A 27,437-nucleotide genomic window follows, 5' to 3' on the forward strand; every position below is an offset into this window, starting at 1 on the left:
TTCACTTTATGTATTGCATTTTAACAGAATAATTCTTATAATTACAAAGTGTATTTATATTTAAAAAAAATGAAGTGTGAAAGCAGCATAATATGTGTATCTAATAGAGATCTCTAATAAAGATTGAAAAAAAAAACCGCATAAAAGCATATCTCACCTCGTATCCTATCAAGTTCTTGGGATTGCGAATTAAATCTGTGTTCCCTGAACCACGTGCCACTGCCGACCTCTGATGTGTGTTCCAACTCTATTCATTGTGCGGGAATTCGCAAAAGTGACTTTTAGTACATTTACACGGCAAAAACAAACAAACGCTGGCCAGTGACTATTTTAGTAATTTGTGATAAAAACAACGTATATCATCATCAGCATGTCCTCGTCCACTGCTGGACATAGGCCTCTCCAATGTGTATAGGCCTCTCCAATGTGTATAATAATTATTAATGTCCAAATTTTAGTAAATATCAAAAGACAGTTTATAACATATAATATTATACGTAAATTATTATATAAATTTTAAATAATACTTAATACAAAAAAAAAAGGTTTATGACCATTTCACTAGTACTTAAAACGTCTTATATTCAATTTGGAGTAAAGCACTTAAAATGCATTTACAAATTTTAAAGACAGCAAAAATTTTGAGTATTATATTAAATATTCTTCGTTTTATATTTTTTATTACAAGGTATTTTGGCATAAAACAGGTTTAGTAGCACACTAAATATAACACCATACAATTATCTCACACTTCCTTTTGAAATAACGATTGGATGAATCTTTTTTTCTAAATATATATTGTTTTTTTAACAATAAAACATAATATTAATTAAATGTCTAAAAAAATATAGTCACTGACCTGCTGCACAATAAAAAATAAAAGCACAAGAAGCAATGCGAAGGACCACATACAATCACAGTTCAAGGTCATTCCATCCACATACAACACACATACAAAGTATATATATATACTGATATGTAATGTTTTTATGGCATTTTCTTGTATTATTACTCGTAAAGATAACACGAGTCATGATAAAATTTCATAAAAAAAAAATATCTACACAGTGCATTTTTAAATAACTTTAAAGACAGAGACTGACTTTTTAAATTTCCAATATAACTTGTTCCCAGAAATAAAATTTTAAAATATTTTATAATTTTATTTTTATATACAAATCTCTGTACTTTAAGCGGTTAAACAGTGAAAGCTAAACTAAATAAGCTTTCGAAAGCAGCATGACAATGTTAACTAAATTCATTGTTTATTTAAAACATCATCATAATACTTGAAAAATATGCACCAAAAAAGCAAAACCATGATATAAAATATTAAATAAAGATGCAAGTATACCTGGTTGTTGCGTGTAACTCAGTTGAGGCAGAAGGAAGCACGTGAGAACATTCTCCCCCGTGGTCTCGTCTCTGTCAGTTTGGAAGGTTAAGAGGGGTTGCGCCTGATTCTCCGATAGCCACACTGCTTTTAATTCTAAATTAACTAGTGTGTATGGAAGATACTGTAACCTGGAAATATGAAATTTTAATGTCATCATAAGAAAGACCATATATTTTTTTTGTATAACATAATGTATTCCATATATATAGCAGAGTAAGCAGAAAGAACACATTGACAAGTCTTCCCGTTAACAATTTTATGCCTGAATGAGACATTTGAACCAGACATTGGGTGTTAACTGCTGAAACTCAAACTAACTAATGCTAGGAAACGAAAATAATTCACATTCACCAGTGGCGGTACAAATGTCGTCCAACGATGGATCTTTTCCACATCTTTAACATTAAAACATTTCTTTTTCGTTTAACAATAATATACATACTATAATAAATAGTTTTAAAATAAATATACCTATTTCCGCTGACGTCCAAAACATGCAGAGATTTACAATTTCCAAGCTCGTTCGGTAATTTCGTTAACTTGTTGTCCCGCAAACTCAAAACTCCTAGTAATGTCATATTGCCAATCTCCAATGGAATTTCACCTAAGGAATTCCTATCTACATTCATTACGGTCAATTCGTTTAAGTTCCCTATTGATTTTGGCAGTTCCATTAAGAAATTCTCTGTTAAAATTAACTCTTGTAGATTTGTACACCTGTAAAAACAATACGATTTTAAATACTCTTCAGGATATATTAATATTTAGATTTAGTGATGTTATAGACATTCATATTAAATGATGGAATTGGTATATCTTACCTGCCTACGTTTTCGTTTAACGTATGTAACCTATTTTGGTCCAATTTTAGTATAGCTAATTTAGATAATTCCCCAGTACCATTTGGTACGGTTTCTAACATATTTTGAGATAGATGGAGATCAGTTAAGGAACAGAGGCCGCCTATTTCTTCAGGTATCTTCTCCAACTTATTTTCGCTAACGTCGAGACAGATTAACGCTTTTAAGTTGCCGATTTCTGAGGGTAAATATTGTAATTTGTTGTGATCCAGCCATAACTCCTGTAGTGCTGGTAATTCGCCTATAAACCCCGGCTGAAAAAGAATTAATCATTAATTATTTTCTTAGTAAAGTATATTACAGAAATAACACAGCATATATAAGCTAGATTTACCAGTTCCTCGATTTCGTTGTCGCCCAAATCCAACCTCTCCAGTTTCGTAAGATTCTTTAATGATTCCGGTAAAGACTTGAGCAAGTTTTCCCTCAGCTCCAATGACTGGAGAGACACCAAACTGAAATGCATACATTCGAAATTAATTTATGTAGGTACTAGGTACTATTTAAAAATGATTGATATCGTTTAGCAAATGAACCGTAAACGACCGACTGTCACACAATGGTAAATGAGGGACAAAATTCGGAAGAATATTTAAAACAAAAATATTATGTTAATATTATAACAAATATAAGGTAAAAAAAGAAATATAGGTCAATCATAACAACAACAACCTTGAAGATATTTTAATAAGATCATTACATTACTTGTTCATACAACCCACTCCTCATACAAATCTTATTAAAAAAAAAAACGTAGAACACACACAAGTAAAGTCACTGTATGACAAATAAATATTAGAATTAAACACAATGGATGACTAACACGGGATCATCGTAATGCACCCATACAAGGTTAACCGGGTAAGCGGTAATATGAAACTTATTGTTTTAAGGATAAACCTAACGACAACTAGTAGGTAAACAAATAAGCTAAATAGCTATTGCAACTTCATACAACGCCATACAAAAGTTCTGTCAAGATTTAAATATAGTATCTAATCACAGATACCCATACATAGGAACCAGTTAGACTCGCTTGATGCATATTAAGAAGCAAGAACTTAAATATTTTGATATTCAACAGTAGGTGCTGCGTTAATTATAATTCAGTATAATATAAACAGACGAGATTATTTACCTACATTTACGCTACGCTCGGTCGTACGAGCTATTTCACGTTGGAAACCTTGACGCATTCCTAAGCAGATGTCAAAGGCACTTAAATCGTACTTGCTAACTGATACTCGGTAAACGATGAATCACATTCTTCGACTGATCGGAGGATCATTTTAAACCATTGTTTATTTCAAATTTTGATTGACCCGCTTCTAAATTTAACAAGGACGTTAAACTCTATGTCGTGTATATTATGAGATCCCAACAACAGTCATAAAATAGTATCCTGGATATGAAAAATTGGGTTTATCGTAGCAGTTAAACGGTGTTGAACCAAAAATAATGCTTAATTTTAAGAAACTGTTGCCCGATTTGTCAGACTTTGGATTGTTTTGCGATTTTAAAAATTTTGTATAGAAAATATAAAAAAACTGAAGTGCGTTGATTATGGAAGTTGATTACACAAGAATGTGAACCAATGGGAACATTGATTTTATTACATTCTTTCTTATCTATCATTATTACAATAAAACTACTACCGTAATAAAGGCGCAACAAGTTAGATAAAACGTCGTCTGGTCTGATATCAAACTTGGCACGCCCCATAACTGTTATCACATAATCAAAATTTAACCATATCTCATTACTAGATGGGGGATTTGCCGGAAAGTTAATTTAAAAATTATATCGAGCATTAGATCTTATCATCATAAATCCTATTCATCATCATCATCATCAACAGCCATCTTTTGTCCACTGTTGGACATAGGCCTTCCCCAATTCTCGCCACAATTGGGGAAATCCTATTATTTTCCATTTATTAATTGAAAAAATATAAATAACTTGTTTACAATTTAAACATCTGTTAAAACTATTTCGTAAGTTATCTGTACACATGCTAGCCTTAAAAGGAAAAGGTTAAAGGCACATACGAATGCGTGGCTTACCTTGACCATTTTCGACTGTAGCGTAATCGTACTTTGGTACTCTTTAACGTTTCTTTACAAGCAAAGAATATTGCCGAGAGGAGCTCTCATTTTTCCTTTGTTCACTCAAGTTGAACTAGAAAAGGACGAGCATCTTGATAGCCTATCCAGTCCCTCTCTCAAAAAAAAGATATAAGCTTTATCGAAAGGTTATAATCGTTTACTACAAAGTACTATGTTACTGAAGGATGTTATGTAAAATCATAACAAGAAAAATGACTGTAGAGAATATAACATGTTCAATGAACGTTGACGGTCAAAAGAAAACAACGTAATGAATCGTGTTACAAGTACAAATCGATATGAGTTCATACTTGCAATTATTATAGTACATTAGTTGTCGGCCATTTTAAAATTATAATATACAAAAAAACAACAAAAAAATCTTTTAGCAAATGGCACAAGCAATATCAAAATATGTCTAGCATAGTTTTATAGTTAATATTCTTTTGGCAACAGAACTGTCCCGTGGTCAATGCACCGCACTTACATAACACCGTTCCACAGAAGGTACTACTTGGACAGTAACTTTCCACACAACTTTCGCTTTAGTTACAAACTAGAACTTTGCACCTATTTAAATCGTAAACTAAACTGAAAGAAATAACGATCTTCAATCAGTCTCAAGGTAAATTGTTACACGTTGTAGAAGTTACATAAATTATGCTACTCTATTTGCTTTTATCGAGAGTAGAAGATCGATGTAATACATACGTGTATTTCTTTATATACTTTTATTATTAAAGAGAAATAAATTTTACATTTTAAAATTTACATAAAAATATTAAAAAAAATATTCTTCCGACGGCAGGACCAGGAGGGTCCAGGACGCCGGCTAGACTAGGGAGAGAGAGGGAGAGGGGGAGAGAGAGAGAGAGAGAGGAACCTCTTCACAATATGCAATTTAGTAATATACACATCTATTACTGTTTTTAATCTATACTAATATAATAAAGCGGAAGAGTTTGTTTGTTTGTTTGTTTGTTTGTTTGTTTGAACGCTAAGATCTCTGGATCTACTGGTCCGATTTACATTGTTTTTGTTTTGTATGAAAGCTGCATTCTTCAGAAGTGCTATAGGCTATATAACATTACATTACACATATAAATTAATATATTTTAAAGTACTGTTTAATTTGACATGCAATTTATTCTGCCATGTTAATAACAACCGTCGCGTCGCTACGCAACCGTTACCGCGACATTTAGATATTCATCCTTATGAAAATAAACATTATAGCATTTTATCTATTGAAATTATAGTTTACTGTATAACATTCTAATAAATAAGTAAGAAGATGTCACTGATTCGATATGATCTAGCCTTCGGGCGGTATAGTATGACCTACGCGAACGGGCAGATGACGTTGATGGTTTTATTACATTTTCGAACTTTATTTGCTGTTTATAATTAATTTAAAATACACTTTGGTTCTCTTCTTATTTTATTTGATATTGCTGGCAAAAAATATCCTTTTAGGTAGTTTTTAGGTACGGGTTATTTTTACTTCTTATGGTATTTTTACTTAATTTGTAGTTATTTTTACTTCTTATGTTGGTTTTCAATTTCTCAGATATTTTTTCTAATAATATGTCTCTACTTATTATTATTTTTGATTATTTAAGCTTATATTTTCTTACTAATTCTATTGAAAACTGAAAATATAGTTAATAAATATTCTTATAGTATAAGCAGGCGTAGCCGCGTCCGGGTCCACTAGTAATGTAATATAGATGAATATTATAAAAACAATGCATATAATTGTCTAAGACTGTCATTTTTAATAATCATTTAGAAAATTTAAACTGGACATGCAAAAGCTTCACATAATAGATAACGAATAACGATAAAGAAAGCCAGGTCACGACTTGGCAATTCAAAAAATTGCAACCTTATTCTCTTTGACTCTTGGGTCTGTTGTTATTCGATGTCTGTAAATCTTATAGTACAATTATTTTAAAAGAGAAAGCGAGATCCTTAGTTATTTTATATTACAAAGAGCTTTTATACGTATTTATGTAAGAGTATTTTTCTTCTGATGTTATAAATGAGATTTTTAATTAATCATTTGTACCGTACTAAAATAAATAATGAAATATATAAAAGTTTATAACCATTGCTCAGATTAAACGCGTGATCTCACTTGATATCTACTTTACGTGCCATTTAAGCTGGCTTAAGGTTTTCGTCAAATAATGTAAACAGTATATACTACGATGTTCCTTCAAGCCTAGTGGAGTAGTAACTCATAGTCACCTAAAAAAATACCTAAAAAATCCAGTATAATACTTGATGAGCTATACATATAATAGATGTAAAAAATTGCTATATTTTTTGTTGATCTAATTTTTGGTGTTTTGACACTCACCTGCCGAAATCACTGGGTAAACTCGTGAGGGACATATCGTTAAGGCCCAGGACAGTGAGTGCTCGTAGCTGACTGAAGCCGGCCGGCAGCCGCGGTATGGGGTTGCTGCTGAAGTCTGCAATCTGCAGAGCTCGCAGCTTTTTGATATCCTCTGGTATGTCGGGAATATCTGAAAAAAAAATACAAATAATTACTAACATTACAATTGTAATTAAATGGTAAAATATTAAATAATAACTATAGAAACGTTTAATAATATAAATTTGACTAAGCAAGTTCAAAATAATTATGTGTAGTACATATTTATATAGTTGGAAGGTAATTTAAATCCATAGTTATTTGCGTGATTTTTTTTCTTATTAAGAAAAAGAGATTTAGATACTATCTGTAATTATTAATGGTTTTTCTTTTCAATAAATTAATATATAAAATATAATATTTATTTTAAAAGTATTAAGTTGTCACTGTTGTGAGTGTGTGAGCGAGTTGTAAAAAACCTAAGTTACAATAACCCATATATTTAAATAAATTATTACTTTAAGTTTTTCATTTTCCTGTTTACCGCTCAAGTTCTATGTATCGTTATTTTTAATGTTTTGTAACGACAACATTTTTATTTATCATTTTGAATATCAACACCCGTTTTTTTATTTATATGTAATAATTGAAAATATTTGCAGTATTTTTTTCTTGTATGTGAAATTGCTACATATATAAAACTTTATAATGCACTTTATTTTTTTTTTTATATATATAAGTAAACTTATATAGGTAATTGTAATTACAGTTATTTTATAAGCAACAGTAAAGCTGCAATTCAATATTATTATTCACATTTAGGAGGTCAGGAAACAAAACACACAGAAAGCTAAGTAATAAAATGGGAACAATGGTAATAATTAAATGGCATGTGAAGAAAACGTTAATCCATAAACTCTGAGAACAAGGTCAAAAGTAACGCATTTGAGCAAACAAAATTTTCTCATCGTCACCTGCCCCCGAAAGATTTTACAAAAAAGTGGGTTTTTTTAATTAAAAAAGGTGTTTTTTATTATTTAAAGTCTATATAGGTACCTCAAAAAAAATTTTCATAATTATTTTTCATATATAATTTCGGTATCTAATATAATAGATAGACAGATAACTATTATAAATACTATTGTCCATTACATATTTTACCTAACCAATGAATAACATTCTTAGGGATTGTTTAAAGTACTTGCTATTCAACCGGCAATGTGTAAAATAAGTAGACCTTGGTCCATATTCTTATATGCAAGCTACAGAGTTACCGGTATTTAAGAACAAGTTAGATTAGGTAAGAAGATTTTAAGCTTAAATTATCTAACCTAACCTGACCTGCACTTAAAATACGCTAAATCTGTTCCTGCAGTGGCGTTAGTCATGGGGCCATTCGTGGCGCAGGAACACAAAGTGTGACTTTAAAGTGTAAACACGACAGTTTGTAGGTTCGATTCCCACTCGAGGATATGAAATATATAATATTTCTATTTCTTCGCTCTGATGTCGAGACAAAGCGCGGTGTTGAGTTCCATCACTCAACACGCAATGCCTCGAAAATTCTTCAGAAAGTGGGTAACGTTTCCTCTGCCTACCCTGCCATTTGCGGGATACAGCGTGAAGAAAAAAAATATATACAAGATTTAACTGTTTAAACATAACTTTGCAAAAACATTTCAAAGTTTTCACGCTTATTGATTGACTCTATTAAATCTTTGAAAATATGATGACACCAATTATTAGCTTCAATTGGAAACGCGTGAAAGATAAATATAACACGGTTTGTGTTGAGGTCACATATGAGTATAATATATATACCATATATTTAAAAAAAACAATGAAACACGCTTGGAACACGTAAATTGTTTAATGCAATACTGTTGATAATAAATTATGTATATACACCATGACGACACAGTTAAGAACAATAGGCTATGAATGCAGCCGTTGTAAGGTTGACGCAAATTCGGGGGATATTTCTATTTTAATTGTAGCTTTAATAGGTTGCTCGTGAAAATAGGAAACCTCCATTTTCTATTTGGAAAAATGTGTAAGATAAACAAACGGCTATGTTTTTTTTAAGTTATAATGGAAACAACCAGCTGAGCTGACTTACTTGTAGCCCGGATAATATAGGGCAAATTTTAAATCGGTAAAAATAACTTTAGGTACCAATCTGTCGATCGATATGTGACGAAGATAATTCCTAATATTATTATGTATTTCTTTTTCTCTATTCTATAAAAAAACTTAATTATAGATACAGTGTAAAATTTACAAAATCGTCTCTATAGAACTTTAGCTATATCCCGCACACAGCAGGGTAGGCAGAGGGTACCTAGTGTTAAGACACTCCGTTTCTTACTTTCCGCCGAATTCGGGAGACATCGCGTGTTGAGTTGCGGAACTGAACGCCGCACTCGACACCAGAACGAAGAAATTAAAATATAAACATTTCCTCGAGTGGGGATCGAACCCACAACCAATCGACAGTCACACCCCTGCGCCACGACTGGCCTCAAATACCTATTAATTAAAACGAATTAAATGCAAAACGTAAATTTTAACTTCAACTTCCACATCAACCATGCACCAGGTACAATTTCATAACACAAAGTATATCATATAACGGGTTTCCGTCTGATTATACACGGCTGGTGTGAACAATTTATACCAGCCATCAGCCTTGTGTGCCAGCATGCCTGGCACAGACCTATTTTAGCGCTATGCTATTATACTTAGTAACTACAACTACGTAAGTTTGCTAACGTCGATTAGTTTACCTGGAAAATGTAGGTCGTAAAAGATGGTCGTGATTGAAGTTGAAGGTATTAAATATGCTGAGATTGCAGTTCAATTGTAAATCCTAGATCCTAAGCTTAGGGTCAGAATAAGCTAGAGTTTAAAAATAACAAAAAGCCACAACGAACACAAAAACGACTGCACCCTTATCGACATTTATATTAAATAATTATATTCCTAAAATATATTGAATAGCAGTTCCAAAAGACATAACGAACTGGTTAAACTAATATCACAAAATTAACGGTAGTGCAGTCTTGTTTCCGGTTCTGCGCGTTGACATACCAACGGGGGTGACGTCACTAGCATCATCAAACCCATTTGTCAGGACGACATAATGTACCTAATGCACGCAGCATTGCAAACAATATTTACCTAGTATATGCCATGGTAACATTAAATTGAAGGCATATTAACTAGGTCAACCGCCCGAAAGACGCGTAACGCCATTAGCTGACGAGTTCGGACGAAAATGATGTCATATTATGAGATACCTACATGGGTATTTTAGTATCCAAATATAAATTTACATACAAAATCCTAATATATATTAAAAAACGCCAGTAATCTTTATTGTATCTTGGTTGGGCCGTTGAGGCCATAGTGGCACAGCGGCACAAGGGTGTGACTATAACGCGACGGTTGTGGGTTAAACCCCACTCGAGGAAATTAAATATTTATTTACATTTATATTTCCATTTCTTCGCTCGGGTATCGAGGCAAAGCTGCCACTCAACAAGCAATGCCTCCAGAATTCTGCAGAAAGTGCGAAGTCTCTTAACACTAGGTTCCCTCTACCCTACCCCACTGTTTGCGGGATACAGCGTGAAGCCGATAAAAAAAAATGTTTATTGTATATTTTATTAATAAAAAAAACCGCTAACAACTGTTTAGGTTGCGCTCTATAGCGGTAAAGTTATTTATAGAACGGTATGCAAGGTACTATGAATCTATCTGTCTTTAAGTGCTCGGTTTTGTTTATGAGAAGGGTGAATGGGCTTTCTAAAGATATTGGAATACTGCAACTATCGCAATGCCGGATGTGCCTCAAAAATAATATGAATTAATGGTTAAAGTCAAATTTCGATGTATTTAATGAATTGTGGTTAAAAAATATTTAAGACTTATAATATTAATAAAATAAGTAATAATTGTTAAAATACATTAAAAAAATCTAATTTATTTACACTTTAAGTTAAAAAATAATAATTTCTGTTTTATTAGAGTCATATTTAAATACAAATTATTTATATATTTATACATATATATAATTGTCATAAAAATATCGATTAGAACACGTTTACACGGTACGCAATACATACACACAAATGTGACGAAACCGTTAAAACGGTAGCTGGCAAACTTTACACTATAACAAGTTGTTTTGGAAATAAATTAACTAACCGTATAATGAGACTACAAATTAGGCGCACAGTTAAAATATTTCTGTTATACGAATATATTAAAATTTATTAAATTTATATTTCGGTAGTATGTTTTAAAATAGAAGAATTTTTATTTTATTTATATCCTACCTTTTTTATTTACATCATATTATAAGCAAATTAAGAAATTAGCCCTCACTTCGGTGGTGTAATAAATGGTTACGGCGCAGTCGGCCCACTCCCCGTTTTAAAATTTTTGCTGCCGGTATAATTAAGGACAAAAATAGGTCACATGTAATATTTTTAATTTTTCTGTACAAGGCCTACATTTCGTCTGTACAAAATTAAATTAAATCAGATTCACGCTGTAACACGCACACAGCAGGGTAGGCAGGGGCAACCTAGCGTTTCTATTCTATTCTATTGCTATTCTGAAAGCATTACGTGTTGATTAGAGGCTGCGCCACGATTGGCTTCGTTGGCCACAATTTAAACCTATTTATTACATGTAGTCAACTGATCACTTACAACGCACCATAAAGAAACTTCAATAAGAATATTGTAAATATTAATTATAATTATTCTAATATATATATAATAATTGCATTATAACAAGTAACAAAACATCTAAGTGCAAATAAATAGGTACAACCATCAACCAAGCGCATAACAATATCCGTCACAGAATACCAAACATCCACCGCAGCTTCAAGAACGGGGTCGGAGGAAATTACAAAATAAACCAATGCACTGTTAGACATTAATAAGAAGTTTTAACCTAATTTTCAATTTGAAAATTTGATAATCATTAATATTGTCTAATAACATGAAGTACAATATATCTACACCTATGTATTTAAGACCGTCGTGGCACGGGTGTGACGGGGTTCGATCCCCCTCAGAGGAATTCGCTCTGGCATCAAAAGAAAAGCCCAGCGTTATATTCTCCACTCAACACACAATGCCTCAAAAAAATCTGCGAATAGTGGGGAACGGAGTTTCTTAACACTAGATTCTCTCCGTCTACCCTGCTCTATGTGGGATAGAGGTAAAGCTGACAAAAAAATATCTACATTCAAGTACCTATACAGTAGGAAGTGACAGTGAATGCAGATTTGGGGAAAGTGCACTGGTTAATTGGAAAAAAAAATTTTGTAATCATATAAGGGAATGCTATACTTTCGGACCGGTTTAATTCTTAATTATCGTAAAGTAAAAGTAGTAGTACCTTAAAAAGTATAATATTTAATGGCAATTAAATTTTAAACCTTCAGTCAAAACTTATACCTGATACACGATAAATAAAAAGGCTTTAGAAACACATGAAAAAAAATCCTGAGTTTTTTGAGAACCAAGTTCTATAAGTTAAGAAGTTATTAATAGGAGTCTCGCTTACTCCAGACGATGTGGAATCCTATTATAGCGTTATTGAAAAATACCTATAATCTAAGTCCTCTACAAAAAAAGACACATTGAAAATAGAAAAAATAAATAAAACCTGAGTACACCAAGTTCTATAGTAGGTCTATAGTAGAAATAGTTGGTAGGAGTCTCGGGTGGCTTACTCTAGACGAAGTGGAATCCCATTATAGCGTTATTGAATTGTTTGCAATACAAAAGCGACGAGCAAGTGGACTGTGCCGATTCACCGCCCACAGTAATGGAGGTCGGCCGACAGACGGTATACAATGGATAGCCTACGGGCGAAAATTTATACGAAAACTTCTCACATACGTATCACATGTACTAACTAAAACAACTCAGCATCGATGACGCCATACGATATGGTTAAAAAATCATCGTCACGCTGTATTCTGCATTCAGCAAGGTACGCAGAGGGGAGCTAGTGTATAGCTAGCTAGTGTGTAGCTAAGTCCGTTCTACATTTTCCGCCGAATTCTGGAGGCGTTCGTGGGGATCGAACCCACAACCATTCGCGTTTACAATCACACACTTTGAGCCCTCGCGCCACGACTGGCCTCGAATAGTAATATATGATTACCGCTCGCAATTTCCATCACTAGTCTATTATCTTACGTGACATGAAGCGTGATACCACACGCCAGTAATAACTCATGATACCACATTATACTCAACGTAAAAGAACAGAATATTACAGTTATATTACATAGAAGTAAAAAATAATAAGGAATATGAAGAATATATTAGCGTTTATTCATTGTAAAGTAATTTCATCGTTTATACGCAATCTGCCTACGCCCTTGAAACAATCGTACGTAGATTTGTTTATAACATTAAAAACGATGGTCTGGTATTTCTATTCGTTTATAATATCGCTCGCGCCGCAGCCGCGTATGGATTAGTCACACCTGCGGCTCTGAAACGCATTTCTCTATAATGTTTCTTGACGTCTTACGTTTTACGACTTTTCAGTTGAAAATGTTAAACTACATTGTACTTATATAATTAATATACATTTGTAAAAATCTTAAATATATAATTTCCTTTCAAAAATTAATCAAATCAAATCAGAATGCCTCCTAAATTCGGCGGGAAGTGAGGAACGGTCTTAACATTAGGGTCCCTCTGCCTACCCTGCTATGTGCGAGATTCAGCGTGAATAAATAGTACAAGTAAAACTTTAAGCTATATGATTTAACTTAAAATTTGCTATAGTGTTATGTCTAACTTATTTTTACTATAATATTCTTTTAAAAGTAAATAAAGAACGGCCAACAGACTTCTAAATATACTATAATTAATAACCGGTTTGAAAAAAGTGATCTAAGCGTCTAATGATTCCATGGCCTACTATTAAATGAAACGCCGCACGAATTTTATTAACAAGAAAAATATACCTAGTTTAGGTCTATCATTCTTTTATAATATACAAAGAATAATCGTTATTTTTTTAAATTATTCATTAGTATATTATTATTATTTATAAAATATTAAATAATATTTCACTAAAAAATTGCATGGGGAGGGTACGGGAATTGAGGGTACGAGAGAGATACGATCCGAGATAGAGATGAGGCGGCGTGGGAGCGGAGGACAATGCGGTCAGGTTCAACAGCCGAATAAGCCATAGCCGTCGAACCGAACAAACGGGTTATTTAAAGAAACTACTTTTATGTTGGCCTACTAAATGCTAAAATTATTATCATTAGAAAATGATAAATTACTTGCTTTGGCACTGGTGACAACATTTTCAAATCGATTTTTTTAGTTTCACGCTACAGCGTATACATCTAGAGGTTAGGCAGAGGGAACCTGGGAACCTAGTGTCCAGACATTCCGTTCCCATTAAGATACTTCCAAATACCACTTTGCGCCGAATTCTGAAGGAATTTCGTGTTGAGTGGCAGAATTCAACACCGCACTTAGCCTCGACACCAGAGCGAAGAAAATTAAATATCTCATTTCCTCGACTGAGAATCGAACCCACACATTGTCAACTGATGTATACCTACAGTCACACGCTTATGATGTTGTGCGACGACTGACCTCGAAGAAGAGAACTGACCAGAAGAGCTTCAGGTGCGTTGCGTGTGCTTTAAGCAGACAGACCCTTAAAACCAATTGGTCAAGTAGGATTTGAATCCATAACAATCGCATCAATCAACTATATACTTGCAAGTAATTATACGGTTATAGCTATCTATGTCGTAGCCGTACCGGAAGAAGATATCAAACCAGATTTAAATTTAAACAAAATATGCTATCTGTCCATGGTATGCAGAAATTATATGCAAATTGAAATACAATTCGGAATGTAGGTCTAACAATGGCGATAATTGGAATATTTTATGAACGTTTAAGTTCTTTCAGTCGTGGTGCAGGGGAACAAGTGTGTGACTATAAGTGCGACTGGTCGTGGGTTCGATAACCACTCGAAGAAATCAAATATTTATTTAAAATTATATTTTCATTTCTTCTCTCTGGTGAGGAGGCATAGCGCGGCGTTAAGTTTCGCCACTCAATATGCAAAGCCTCCAGAATTCCGCAGAACCTAGTTCCTCTACACGGGGAACAGAATGTGTTTCCTATGGCTACTCTGCTGTGAGTGAGATACAGCGTAAAGTTGATTAGTTATATTACATTTGAGACAATAAGAATATGTACAAAATGTTATATTTAATTAAAGCCTTCTGACAATAACAACAATAAGAACCAAATTGGGAATAATTTAAATTAAAAAATTAAACAAAAAGTAAGCAAAAAAACAATTACATATAAACTGTTAGGTTATCTTTTATTATATTTATAATTACTTTGTGAAAGATATAAGTAATATAAATAATTATTATATAAATAATAGAATTACTTACAATGTTTACTACCCATAATGTGAATATTAATTATAATTCTTGCTTTTTTTGTAGTTTAATATTTAAATCGTAGACCATTTTGATAATAGCAAAAATGGGCAAAATTTTGTACTTATTAGACAATTTTTAATCTAAGAGATTCTAAATAAATTAAGTATAAGTACCGGCCTTACACATCTATTGAAGTTTTTCATTTCGTAAATTTCCCACATTCTAATTCTCTCAATTAGACTTCCGCTCGTTTTGCAACTATGTATTGCGAGCTTCGTGGTCAAACTTAATAGTACACTATGTCTAACCAAATCCAAGAACCTATATACCATAAATAGGTGTATCATTTAAAAAATCTAATTTACTTATTAATTTAAAATACAAACAATTTTTTTTTAAGTATTAAATCAAAATAGCTACAATTAATTAACTACTAAAATAACAATTAAATCGAAACTAATTCAAAACGTATAATAATTACATATTCTATTAAACACGGGATTCACAGGAAGTGCACCCAGTTCCTCTACACGGATCGTTGGTATTGCAATACCAAACCACAAACCATGAACTTGGTGTTTCCTATGACAGACTATAATTTCGCGTAACGTTTGTGCGCAATAGGTTGTCTTGCGTTTGCACACCGTCACGGTGATAAAGTCAAATGATCTATAACAGTGTTTCTCCAATATCTATCTATATCTATACATATAATAAAATTGTAAGCAATCGCCGTCTATAAATGAGTAAATCGATTATTGAAAGCATTTATCGGGGTAAAAGAACCAAAATAGTATTTTTTTTTTATTTTCGTTTGCTTGTCTGTGCAAGGTAATATCAGAAGCGGCTGAATCGAATTTAAAGCAGTTTTCTCTTTTGTACTTTGATAAATTTCTCTTGACATTTAGTATTTATTTTTTTAATCAGTTGATGAATAACAAAGTTGTGGCAATATAGTTTATTTTGTTCAAAAAAAAGCTACAAAATAACAGTATTATTAAATTAAATTTTCAATGTATGGATTTTTTTTCTAAAATAATAATATTATTAGATCACGAAACTAATTCAAATGAGGTAATTAATAATTGCGTTCAAAGTTGAAGCGGGCGAAGCCACAAGCGGGTCGCTAGTTATTAATAAATTGATTTTTAATAGCGTCGTTATATCAATGTAAAATTGAAATTATAATAAAAATACAACAATATGAGAAGTAACCGAACAAACGTTTGTTATTACTTATAACGGAATATTTCCCACCATAAAAATACAATATTTAAGATACTATTATATCAAAGAGAATTTCTTAATAAAAGGTGGATTATACAAGGAGAACAGTTCGAGGATAGAAATATAAAGCTTTCATGTTCTCTGTCAGTATCTGCTAAAAATCCGCTTGTGAGGTACACTTAAAAATCACTTTACATTTTATAAGGGATGAAAATTTTTTTTTAATTTTTATTACTAATATATATATAATAAGAAAATTGTTTATAACATTTAAATTACTAAATAGCCAAAACAGAGTTTTTTAAATGGTTAAAGCAATAGTTAAATATTACAATTACTTTTCATATAAAAAACGTAATTACTTAACCTAAGTTTTATCAACTTGCGAAAAACAGATTGGTCACCGATGTCGTAAGAATCGTGTCTCGTAATAGTGATGATGTCTCAAAGACACCGATTTCGGCGAAAGTCAATTTGAATTCGATAGGTGGGTACTATTTTTTTATATATTTAGTTTATATGTATGTATGTCACGTAACTTTGCGAAATTTCAATGTGGGAACTTTTATGATACCAACGGTAAAGTATTTACAAAAACGATTTTTTATACTTGTAAACGTATAGTGCTTAAATGTTTTTTTTAGCTTTACACTGTATCCCGCACATTAGAAGATAGGCAGAGTTATCCTGGGAACTTAGTGTCATGACACTCCGTTACCCACTGTTCCCCACTTTCCGCCGAATTCATTGCGTGGAAGGAGGCATTGCCGCGCTGCGCCTCCGTTACCAGAGCGTAGAAATGAAAATATTAAATATTTAATTTCCTTGAGCGGGAATCGAAACCACAACCTGTCGCAATTACAGTTACACGCTTGTACCCACAACTGGCCTGATGATAGACTGAAATGATGATTTTAAAGAAATAAAAAAATTGATATGACTAAAAAAACTGTTCATTTTTATAACCAAAGCACGTAACATACGATATTATGTATCATAAAATACGGTGTACCACATTTGATAATATCAACCCACCGGCTAACGGTAAATGTAATAATAAAATGGCGGAAGGTATGTAAAAGTACATTAGAAAAGTTAAATCGCTTATATGAACCGCTAATATCGAGAAATTAATTAGTTTTAAAAGACATTTACATTTATATAAATTAATTTTATGAATAAATTCTATCCATAATGTTTGTAATCATTATACTGTTAAGGCCGTCGTGGCGCAGGGGCAGTTGTGGGTTCGATACCCACTCGGTGGAATCAATTATTATTTATTAATATTTTCATTTCTGCGCTCTAGCACCAATGCATAAACCTGGTGTTCAGTTCTGTCAATCACTACGCCTCGAAATATTCAGCGGAAAGTGGGGAACGGAGTGTCTTAACACTAAGTTACTCTGCCTACCCTGATGTGTGCAGGATAATAAAAAAAAATATTATACACAGGTTGAATTGATGTTGCAGATTGCTTAAGAAGCCATACAATTTACAAAATTCTATATCTATAGATATTATTCGTAAACAAATTTTAACCAATTTGAAAAAAGGGGGTCATCTGTTTTACATGTATGTATGTACTAGGTATATGATGTTGTTAGAATTGCGTAATATTTCAGATTTACTTAAGCTCCCATACACGTTTGCTAAATTTCGTAACAGTTATATTACTCTTATAAGTATATCCTTTTTTATTTAAATGTAGTTTATTTCTCAGGAAACAGCCTAAGGTTTCGGTCGAAATCGGTTTAGTAGTTTTTGAGATATGTGTACCTATTTCAAAAAAAAACTTGGATGGGACATGTACAATATGTATAGCCAAAGGAAAAATATTAAAGTAAAACATAATAGGCCACAATTTATGTAAACAATTGTAAAAAAATTGGCTGGAAATATAAAAATAAGTTGAAGCGGGCGAAGCCGCGTATGGGCTGCTAGTATTAGATAATTATCGAAACAACGTTAATTACATACTAACAAAATCCAGGGTTTTCAACACCTTGAAAGCATCTTAATTTACGACACCATACAAATACAATCGTCTGTTAACTATAACGACCCCGAAAACGAATGACGCGAATGAATGAAGTGCATCGAACAAACGGAACGGGCCGCGTCTTGACAAAACAAGCTTGATAATTTATAAATAAACGTTCGCGGAAATGAAATCGTAAAAATTGAAATTAATTTAAACTTTGATGAAATTTTCGTGTAATAAAATGGATGGACTCATTTTTTGTTTGTTTTTTTTTTTCATTTCATCAAAATACAATATTATGTTAGTCTTTATAAACTTATAATTTTTTTCAGCTTTTCGCAATATAGCAGAGCGTACACAGAGGTAACCTAGTGTTAAGTCACTCTGTTCTCCACTTTTCGACGAATATTCGAGGAATTGCATGCCTGGAAGTATAATATTAATAAAAATACATTTAGTACGTGCTCATAAACAAACAATGCGAGAGGTATTGTAAGAGGCAGGCAAAGGGATCGAATCCCTTGAAGAGGGTTTTAATATCGAATGGCAGAACTGAAAATAGTCCTTGAGTGGATTTGGAACCCTGTAAGTATAGCTACAAGTAAATATTTGTGTATATAACCTTTATGTACCTACATATCTCAATGTATATTTCAATAAGCGTATTTCAATAAATTTTAAAATGCATTTTAATATTATTAATTACTAGTGGCCATAAGTTAATAAAAACTCGTTTTTTTTGTCGTTTCTGTAGAATTTTCGAAAACCTGACGTATTGAGGAGCCTATATGGCAATTTTTTTACAGTTCTACCCAGCGCAATTTCTGCTTTACGATTGTCAGTCACTCAAAAGATTATCATACAACATACGGTACGTAGGTTCAAAACCGACTATTTCAAAATACAGGAACGTGTTTAGCACCTTTTTACTATTATCAAGTTTCGCACCTGGACCGTACGCTCAACAATGCGGATGACAAACGAACACGCCACACGCTTACAAACAATAATTGATTTCTTTTCGCACAAGGATACCTACTTCGCTCGCCGTGACGTACCGACGTATATTTGGACATCGTTTGACATTAATAATAAACATGGGATTGTGTTAAAAATATAAACAATTTTTTTTGAAATTTATTTTCGAATGATTACAAGCTTATATTGTTATCTTAATAAAGTAGAGAATCTTTGCAATATTATGATTATGATTCTATTTATTTTTATCTATCATTGTAATGAAATAAAAAAAAAACCTTTAAAACTTGCAAAAATTTTTACATGAGCATTTTTATTTAATTTTTTGAAAGATAATTTAAAAACTCTTTTAAATTGTTTTATATTTCAAACCAGTTTTAAATTATTAAGTGAAATACCATTGTGTGTATCCTATAACATATAAGTATGTTTTCAACATTGGATGGTTTTGATTTGTTAAATTTAGAGAATATTTAAAACAACATTATGTTGTATTTGTATTGCATTTTACTATTTATACTATTTGAAAATTTATAAAAGTAACTTACCATTTCGAGATACATCTAGCTCAACTAAATTTTCAAAATTCTGTATGTCTGGTGGTAGTTTGTGGATTTCATTGTCACTAAGGCCTAAACGTCTCAATCGATGGAGTCTGAAGAAGTTCTGAAACAAAAATAAACTAATTTTAATATATATCCATTAAGTGAGTAGAAAAAAATTACTTCACTTTATTTAGTAAGACACAAGAATAATACAGACCCAATTATGATAGTTGACTACTAATATTTAAAATAAATGTTAAGATTATTTTTTTTATGATTTGTTACAATAATTAGTATTATATTGTTATTAATAAATAAGCCTTTTTTTTGAGTGGATATTGATAGCCACAACAAAGTCTCATATATTTCACACCTAGATCTAAAAGCAGTTAACTCAAAAAAAATTGATTTTTGCACACCATGGAATACCTTAATTGAAAGGTCATGGAAAAGTCAAAACAGACTCATAAACTTGATCATTTGTCATTGTGTTTTCAATTAGCTAGCAACAGTGGTATGCAAAGAACCAGAGGGCAAACTTAGTGGTGTGCCATTGGAGAGGCCTATGTCTAACAGTGAACAATGATGATGATGTTATTAAACATATTATAGTAATAACAATAAAGTATATTTAAAGTTTTATTTGCAAGTATTTATATATAACTGTAATGTTAGTCACAGACTATGAATTGGGATAATTATCAATAGTACATCATTATGTTGGCTCGTCAAGAGAGAATAAGTAGTAGCCAAGAGAAATAACTTAGTTTCTAGAAGTAGTATTTTCAGTCTAAAAAATACTTTATTTTAGCACCATACAAAAACTAAATAGGGACAATGTCTGCTAGAATGTCTCTCCTGAAAGAAGTGATATTGTGTTAACTTATGTTCAGATCTAGGTGTGCAATATTAAAAATATGGAAAAATTGGTAATATTCTTCATTTTTAAACTTTCTTTACAACAATACATATGTACCCATTTGGTCATCTAGATAGTACCAAATAATTAAGGGCCAGGAAATCAAGACACTACTATAGAAACTTTAAAAGTTGGTTTGTAATTAAAAAAATATCAACAATATTGATAATTAGTTAAAGGTAATATGTCAATATATCACTATTAAATAAATAAAAATAAAGAAACTTTAATGTTTGTTTACACTATTTGCACATTAATAAGAAATGAAACTTACTGAATTTAGTACTATTCAATGAAAAACAAAGTTTATATTTACAAAAAAACATGCTTTAACGAAAAGTTAAGATTTAAAATTCTTTAATTTTAATATACATACATAAGAAGCATCTAAACAATGGCACTAAGAGAACTTTCAGCGATATTGAAATTTTTAATTTTTATGACGTACACTAAAGTTAGGTAGGGCTAATAATGTTATTTACACTCAAGATAAGGTAAACGCCCACAATACTAAATTAACCACTCACCTTCGGTAAATCTCTTATATGATTTGCATCCAAAAAAAGTTCCTCTAAACTCCTGGAATAACGTAAAATGTCTTCAGGTACTGTTGGCAACGAGCAATGCCGCTTGTCTACACATTCCACTTGGCGATTACATTTGAACAAAGGTATACATCGAAACATGTTGGACACTACACAAGAATCGAACTATTATTTAATAGATCACTATCACGACACATATTTGAGCACTTTGCCGGTTGTAGCACTACTTTATCATTTCAAAAATGATCAACGACATCAAAATACGCCAAAAAGATATTCGAAGCACCTCACCCTCGAAAATGAAGCCACAAACTACAAGTGTTGCCACTCAAGCGTAAGATAATTAATAATTGTTATTTTACACAAGCAATAAATATCATACCGAATAATGTAGAAAAAATAATACTTTTAATATAACCGTTCTTTTATATTAAAAGATATATTATTTCATTCATAGTTAAAACATCCAGGGGACTTATCAAGAAATAAACAAGTACATGAGGTACCGTTATATCATTTTATTCAAATATCTACGGTATTTAAAATAAAGGCATAATATTTAAAATGTAAGTTATTATTTGTTTTTTTTTATGACTATAATATAGATAAGTGACAATTATTAATTTAAATGTAATTTAAATTGTATTGTGCTATTTTTATTTATTTTATAGTCATCATAATATAAAGTACCTGGTAAATAATGCATTAATAATTTGATAGTAATATGTATATTGCTAAAATATCACATTAAATATGTGTAAAAAAATAGCACATGTGTAATTACTGTATAATTTTATTTTAATACTCCCTAGAAGAATCATTTAAAAACTGTGAAATGTGCGATCTTTGCTTTTGAAACATAGATAAAAAAATATCTGTCACTCAATAAATGTATATTAGTCAAAATAAAAGTGGTCATACTTTACAACTCAAATATTCCAAATTCCAATCCTATGCTCAATAGTTAAAACATAAAATAAAAATTAGAACTTAAAAATTAAAAAGCAAATTCCATATTTAGATATGTGTATTTGAGTTTAAAAAGCTAAACTTTATAATAATATTAATTAAGTAACTTATTCACATATATTAAAGTAGTATTTTAAAAGTACTATAACAATGTTTAACCTAGGATTTATTGGTGGTGGAAATATGTCCACAGCAATATTCAAAGGAATTTTAAAAAATGGTTTGTTTGCGATTCATTTTTGTTTCAAAATCTTTAATCACTGCCTTTTCATACATATTGCATATACCTGTATCTGTTATTATTTTTAGATGATCACCCAGCATCTAATATTTGGGTATCTGGACCACATTTAGATAACCTCCAACATTGGAAAAATCTAGGTGCTAATGTAACTAATAAAAATGGAGACTTAATTAATGTGTGCGACTTCATTTTCCTCGGAGTGAAGCCTGGAATGTTACAAATTGCAGTAACAGATTGCCTTAATAATTTTTGTGACAAATCTGTTAAAAACAAACACATTGTGTTTATTTCAATGTTAGTTGGTATTAACATAGAACAATTACACAAGGTATAGTAAAATTATAAGACTTATCATAATTACTATTAGATTAGTAGATAATAATCTACAAATAAAAAAAAAGTATAGGTATGTTAATCATGTCTATTAGAGACTCAAAATTTATTATTATATTATAGCTAAATTACACAAAAATGTTTACATAAAATTTGACCTGTGTTATTTGCTATATAAGCTATATTACTGTAAAATTTCATCTAAATTTGTTCAGTAGTATTTCCATGAAAGTGGCATCTATCCTCATATTTTTAATATTAATTATTAGGCTTATATATATAATATAATATTAAGAAGATATGAATAATTATTGTGTTACATGTACATATTATTTTGATTACAATTTCTATATAAATATAAAAAAAGCAATTGTTACTAAAATTTATTGACTGGCAGTAATATGATTGTATACACAAGATAAAGTATCTAATTTCTTTTCAGGCTCTTAAAGTGCTGCCAGTGCAGTTTAGTGTAATTAGAATCTTACCTAATACTCCTATGGCCGTTGGTGCAGGATCTTGTTTGTATACCCCAGATAGCAATATATCACAAGAACAGTGTAACACGTTAGAAAAATTACTAAGTGGATGTGGTGTTTGTGAAAAGATTCCAGAATCTCTAATGGATTCCTTAGGAATACTTACAGGATGTGGTCCTGCCTTCGTAAGTAGCTTGCTGTGAAAAAAATGTTTAATAGATATTATAACATTCTTTGATTCACTTAAATGTCTTATCCCACATATAGCAGGTAAAGCAAATAACAGTTGCCTTCAAGCCAACTGTTATCTCCTTTCTGTCAAAATTATTGAAATACCTTAACCTAATCACAGAACTATATTATATATGTATATTATGTATTGTATAATTATGTATATGTGTATGTGTGTCATATATACATCTTTTTTTTCTTTTGTTGCCTTACTATTAAGATTGCATTGATTGTTTTTCACCACAACTTGGTTCTCATCTATTGATTGGCTAAAAGAGACTTCTTTTATAATTAAGTAAATTGTAAAATATCTTTACAATTTGACTATTTCTTATATATCTTATTACAAGCAACACAGAATATATAATATTAAATAATTAAAAAAATATTCCAGATGTATATAATAATAGAGGCTCTTGCCGATGGAGCAGTTAAACAAGGTGTTCCAAGAGCCCTTGCACTTAGGCATGCAGCACAAATGGTGGTGGGTAGTGGGCAAATGGTTTTACAAAGTGGCAAACATCCGGGCATGCTTAAAGACGAAGTATGTTCACCCGGTGGTTGCACCATTTGTGGTGTTACCGCTTTGGAAAATGGAAGGATAAGGTTGGTGAATTATAAATTTGCTTAATTTTTTGCACAAAGCTTTAGTTTATTTTATAATATATTTTTTTATAATTGTTTTAGTTTATAATTAATTATTCTATGTATTTAATTATTAAAGATTCTCATTAACATGATGGAACATTTTACTGGAAAATAAGACAAGAATTGTTGTCAGACATTGTTCCAGGGCACTGCAATGGCCATGATTTGGTGAAGATTACTGCTTAAAAACATATAATTTAAATGTTAAGGACTTCTTAAGTCAATCAATGAAAACACCATATATTATATATATAATGTATAGCAAGTGTAAGCTAAATTCAATTGTTTTTTTTTTCAGAGCAACATTAATCAGCGCACTTGAATCTGCTACCTTGAAGGCGAAGGATATTGGTAAAAAATAATTTTCTAGCACAATGTTATTAGCGACGATATTTAAATGCTGAAAGCAATGTTATTTATTTTTATTGTTACATACCTACTTAATTTGATTTTGCATATCATTGGTGTGAATGCAGGACCTTCTTAATGCAGTTTTTATTGTCTACTGTAAAATACATTTTTTTATACTAGATAGTAAAACTGTAATAAGTCAAATAATCATTTTCATGAAAAAACATGTTTTTCCAAAACTTGCATTTACAAAGTCTTGCACTGTCGCCAACGATATAGGTATTGTGTTTTATTATTTTCACATTTGAATAATGTACAGTTTTTTTTAGGTGCTCTTTTAATACTCAATATTCTCTATCTCTAATAGTTGAGAATATTTTGTATTTATTACTTGGAAATATTACTCTTTACTCGTTTAGACCATATTACTCATTGTAAAGTATTATTTTGTTTTACTATCATTTAGTATTTTTTTTAATATATTGTTAAGACGATTTTTTTTGCTGTTTTTTATGTATATAGGAACATGTTACTATTTAATATCACTTTTAAAATATGTCCCTTTTTTATAATTTTCTATGTGACATATATAGATTCTTAACATGCATACTATTATTTTATATGGAAATTAAAAAGTCCATTAGATAACTATAAATGATCTATTTTAAAAAGAAAGCAGTGACTATTTAATATCCATATTATATGTAATTGGAAAGAGTATAAAAAAACCTTAATAAAATACAATTAACTTAGCATATACTAACAAACTACTTTTAGTCTATTTGGTCACTACAAATGCCTTGTTCTTCCTTATTAATACTATCGTGATTTACTTCTTTATTAAGATTAGAGGACATACACAAGTTCCATGATACATGAACTTCAACAATTTTGTCTGTATTTTATGTTTTGAAATGTAATGTCATTCTCTTCATCGATCTCGATATCTTAACATATGACGAAATTATTTAAACGATTTTTTATTAAGATGGCCACTTATTGTGTAATTATCTCTTGATGCATTCTCATTAATGTAATTTGTAGTAATAACATATGTGATATCATGATATTATATGGATTAATTCTGATTGTTTATGATATTAATAATAATTTGTAATATTTACTATTATATTTAAGTTTTTTTTTTCAATTTATTAATGAGGTATATAATGTCAAGGACAATTCATAATATGTATTGCTCTCTTCCAGTATTATAAAGTATGTTTTTCCTCTCGAATATGAAAATAATTTCTTTAAATGTAATTATCTAAGAGGCGATTGTAATTTATATAATATTTGTTTTAGTTTGACTATTAATTTCAATTGTTGCCATAGAGCATTTTGAGACTTATGTTAAACCAGTGCAATATAATATACTTTATGATGTATATTATGTAACTATCAATTTTATGGATGAAAATAATTGAGCTAACTCATTTAATATAATTGTAATTTCTATATTACTATAATTGTTTACTTTTTGTGTATTTTTGACTAGAAAGAAAATAAACACTATGTATAAATACATAGTGCTTAAAACGAGTTAAATATTAATTTAACTTGCTCAAGCACTATGCTAATTTACTTAGAATACAATAGCACTTAACACAACTGCAACCGTTACATGTATTAAATAATGTATAGGACGTTGGCTCAGAAGAACAGCGTCTAACTGTAAAACTCGATGTTTGTGGGTTTAATTCCCACTCGTGAGAATTATTTATTTTAATTTTCTCACTCTGAGAATTAGTCAATGAGGGACGTCCGTTTCCACTATTCACCATGAATGTCTCGAGAATTTGACTATATGCGGCATACAGCGTAAAGCAAAAAAAAAAGTATTTTAAAATTAATCATATTATAACAAACATAGAACTACATTTATTATAGCAAGATAGCTTATTGTAAAAAAAAATTACAATTGTTATTTTAGTTGGTGTATAGTATGTCTATTGTTACATAAGTGATTCTCGTTGTATTTATGTACCTGATTTTGATTAATTTAAAATTATTTTGTTACTTATTGTTTCTGTTCCAGTGTATCAATGTACTTAATTAATTTATTGTTTTTTAATTACTGACATTATAAAATGTTCATAATATTTTTAATAAATTATTAATTTTCAATTTATATATAATTTTGGTTACTATACTTAAACATATATAATGCCTTAAATAATATAATATTAAATAATATTTTATCATAATGACAATTTTTATTATGTGTTATATTGATATTACTTAGGTTTCACAAGAAAATTGAACTCTGAATATTTGCAATACTTGTAAGATGGAAACTATATTATTTTTTGCAATGTAATTTTATTTTTGAAATTGTTATTCCTAGGAGCCATCTATAGTTGATGTCACACACATTTCAAGAATCCCCATATGACATAATTTATAGATGACCCCTTTTAAACTACACTATGTTTGTTGATTACTAAACGTAACGTAAACGTAAAACGTTTTTAAGAAATAGGCAATTTACATTTTTTGTTTGGACTTTATTAAAACTTACCAAGTGTATTTTCTTTAATTTCATAATTTTTCCTATCTTTGTTTATCGCATATACTTATCTCTTGATAGTAACATTATTTTATAAAATACCTGACAAAATTAAGCCTCGAAAGCTTTACTTTGTCTTTGTTTGTAGGAAAATAATTATGATAACACAACATTAGTATGTATCTTGATAGATATTTCACTAAATATTAATTTCTATTAGGTTTGTATTTCTAAATAACCTATTTTCGATTGTTGAAT

At 30.7% G+C, this 27,437-nt stretch overlaps 2 protein-coding genes across 24 annotated transcripts in view; one reads left to right on the forward strand and one right to left on the reverse strand.

Moving 5' to 3' along the window:
• Positions 1–21,735, reverse strand: part of scrib (scribble planar cell polarity protein) — a 63,647-nt gene extending 41,912 nt beyond the window's left edge. For 20 of the 23 annotated variants that reach the window (XM_085207877.1, XM_085207874.1, XM_085207875.1 and 17 more), the window contains exons 1-8: positions 21,398–21,734; positions 19,955–20,072; positions 6,727–6,895; positions 2,591–2,711; positions 2,218–2,510; positions 1,868–2,113; positions 1,355–1,524; positions 158–247 (exon numbers count right to left, since the gene is read on the reverse strand). In XM_085207877.1, coding sequence (XP_085064003.1) covers positions 158–247; positions 1,355–1,524; positions 1,868–2,113; positions 2,218–2,510; positions 2,591–2,711; positions 6,727–6,895; positions 19,955–20,072; positions 21,398–21,556 — 1,366 coding nt within the window. In that variant the 5' untranslated portion in view covers positions 21,557–21,734. Of the gene's footprint in view, positions 1–157; positions 248–1,354; positions 1,525–1,867; positions 2,114–2,217; positions 2,511–2,590; positions 2,712–6,726; positions 6,896–19,954; positions 20,073–21,397 lie in introns of all 23 variants that reach the window. The other 3 variants (XM_085207879.1, XM_085207871.1, XM_085207881.1) reach the window with 2 other exon arrangements.
• A 560-nt stretch (positions 21,736–22,295) lies between these two features.
• Positions 22,296–27,197, forward strand: P5cr (Pyrroline 5-carboyxlate reductase). The gene is made up of 5 exons (XM_085207566.1): positions 22,296–22,604; positions 22,694–22,956; positions 23,404–23,625; positions 24,066–24,277; positions 24,618–27,197. Exons 1-5 carry the CDS (start codon positions 22,535–22,537, stop codon positions 24,679–24,681), a joined length of 831 nt encoding a protein of 276 aa, XP_085063692.1. The 5' UTR covers positions 22,296–22,534; the 3' UTR covers positions 24,682–27,197.
• The last annotated feature ends 240 nt before the right edge of the window (positions 27,198–27,437 follow it).

Source organism: Heliconius melpomene, chromosome 3, assembly GCF_056956725.1.
Source record: "Heliconius melpomene rosina isolate 202511_hmr_F chromosome 3, ASM5695672v1, whole genome shotgun sequence".
NCBI classification, from domain to species: Eukaryota; Metazoa; Arthropoda; class Insecta; order Lepidoptera; family Nymphalidae; genus Heliconius; species Heliconius melpomene.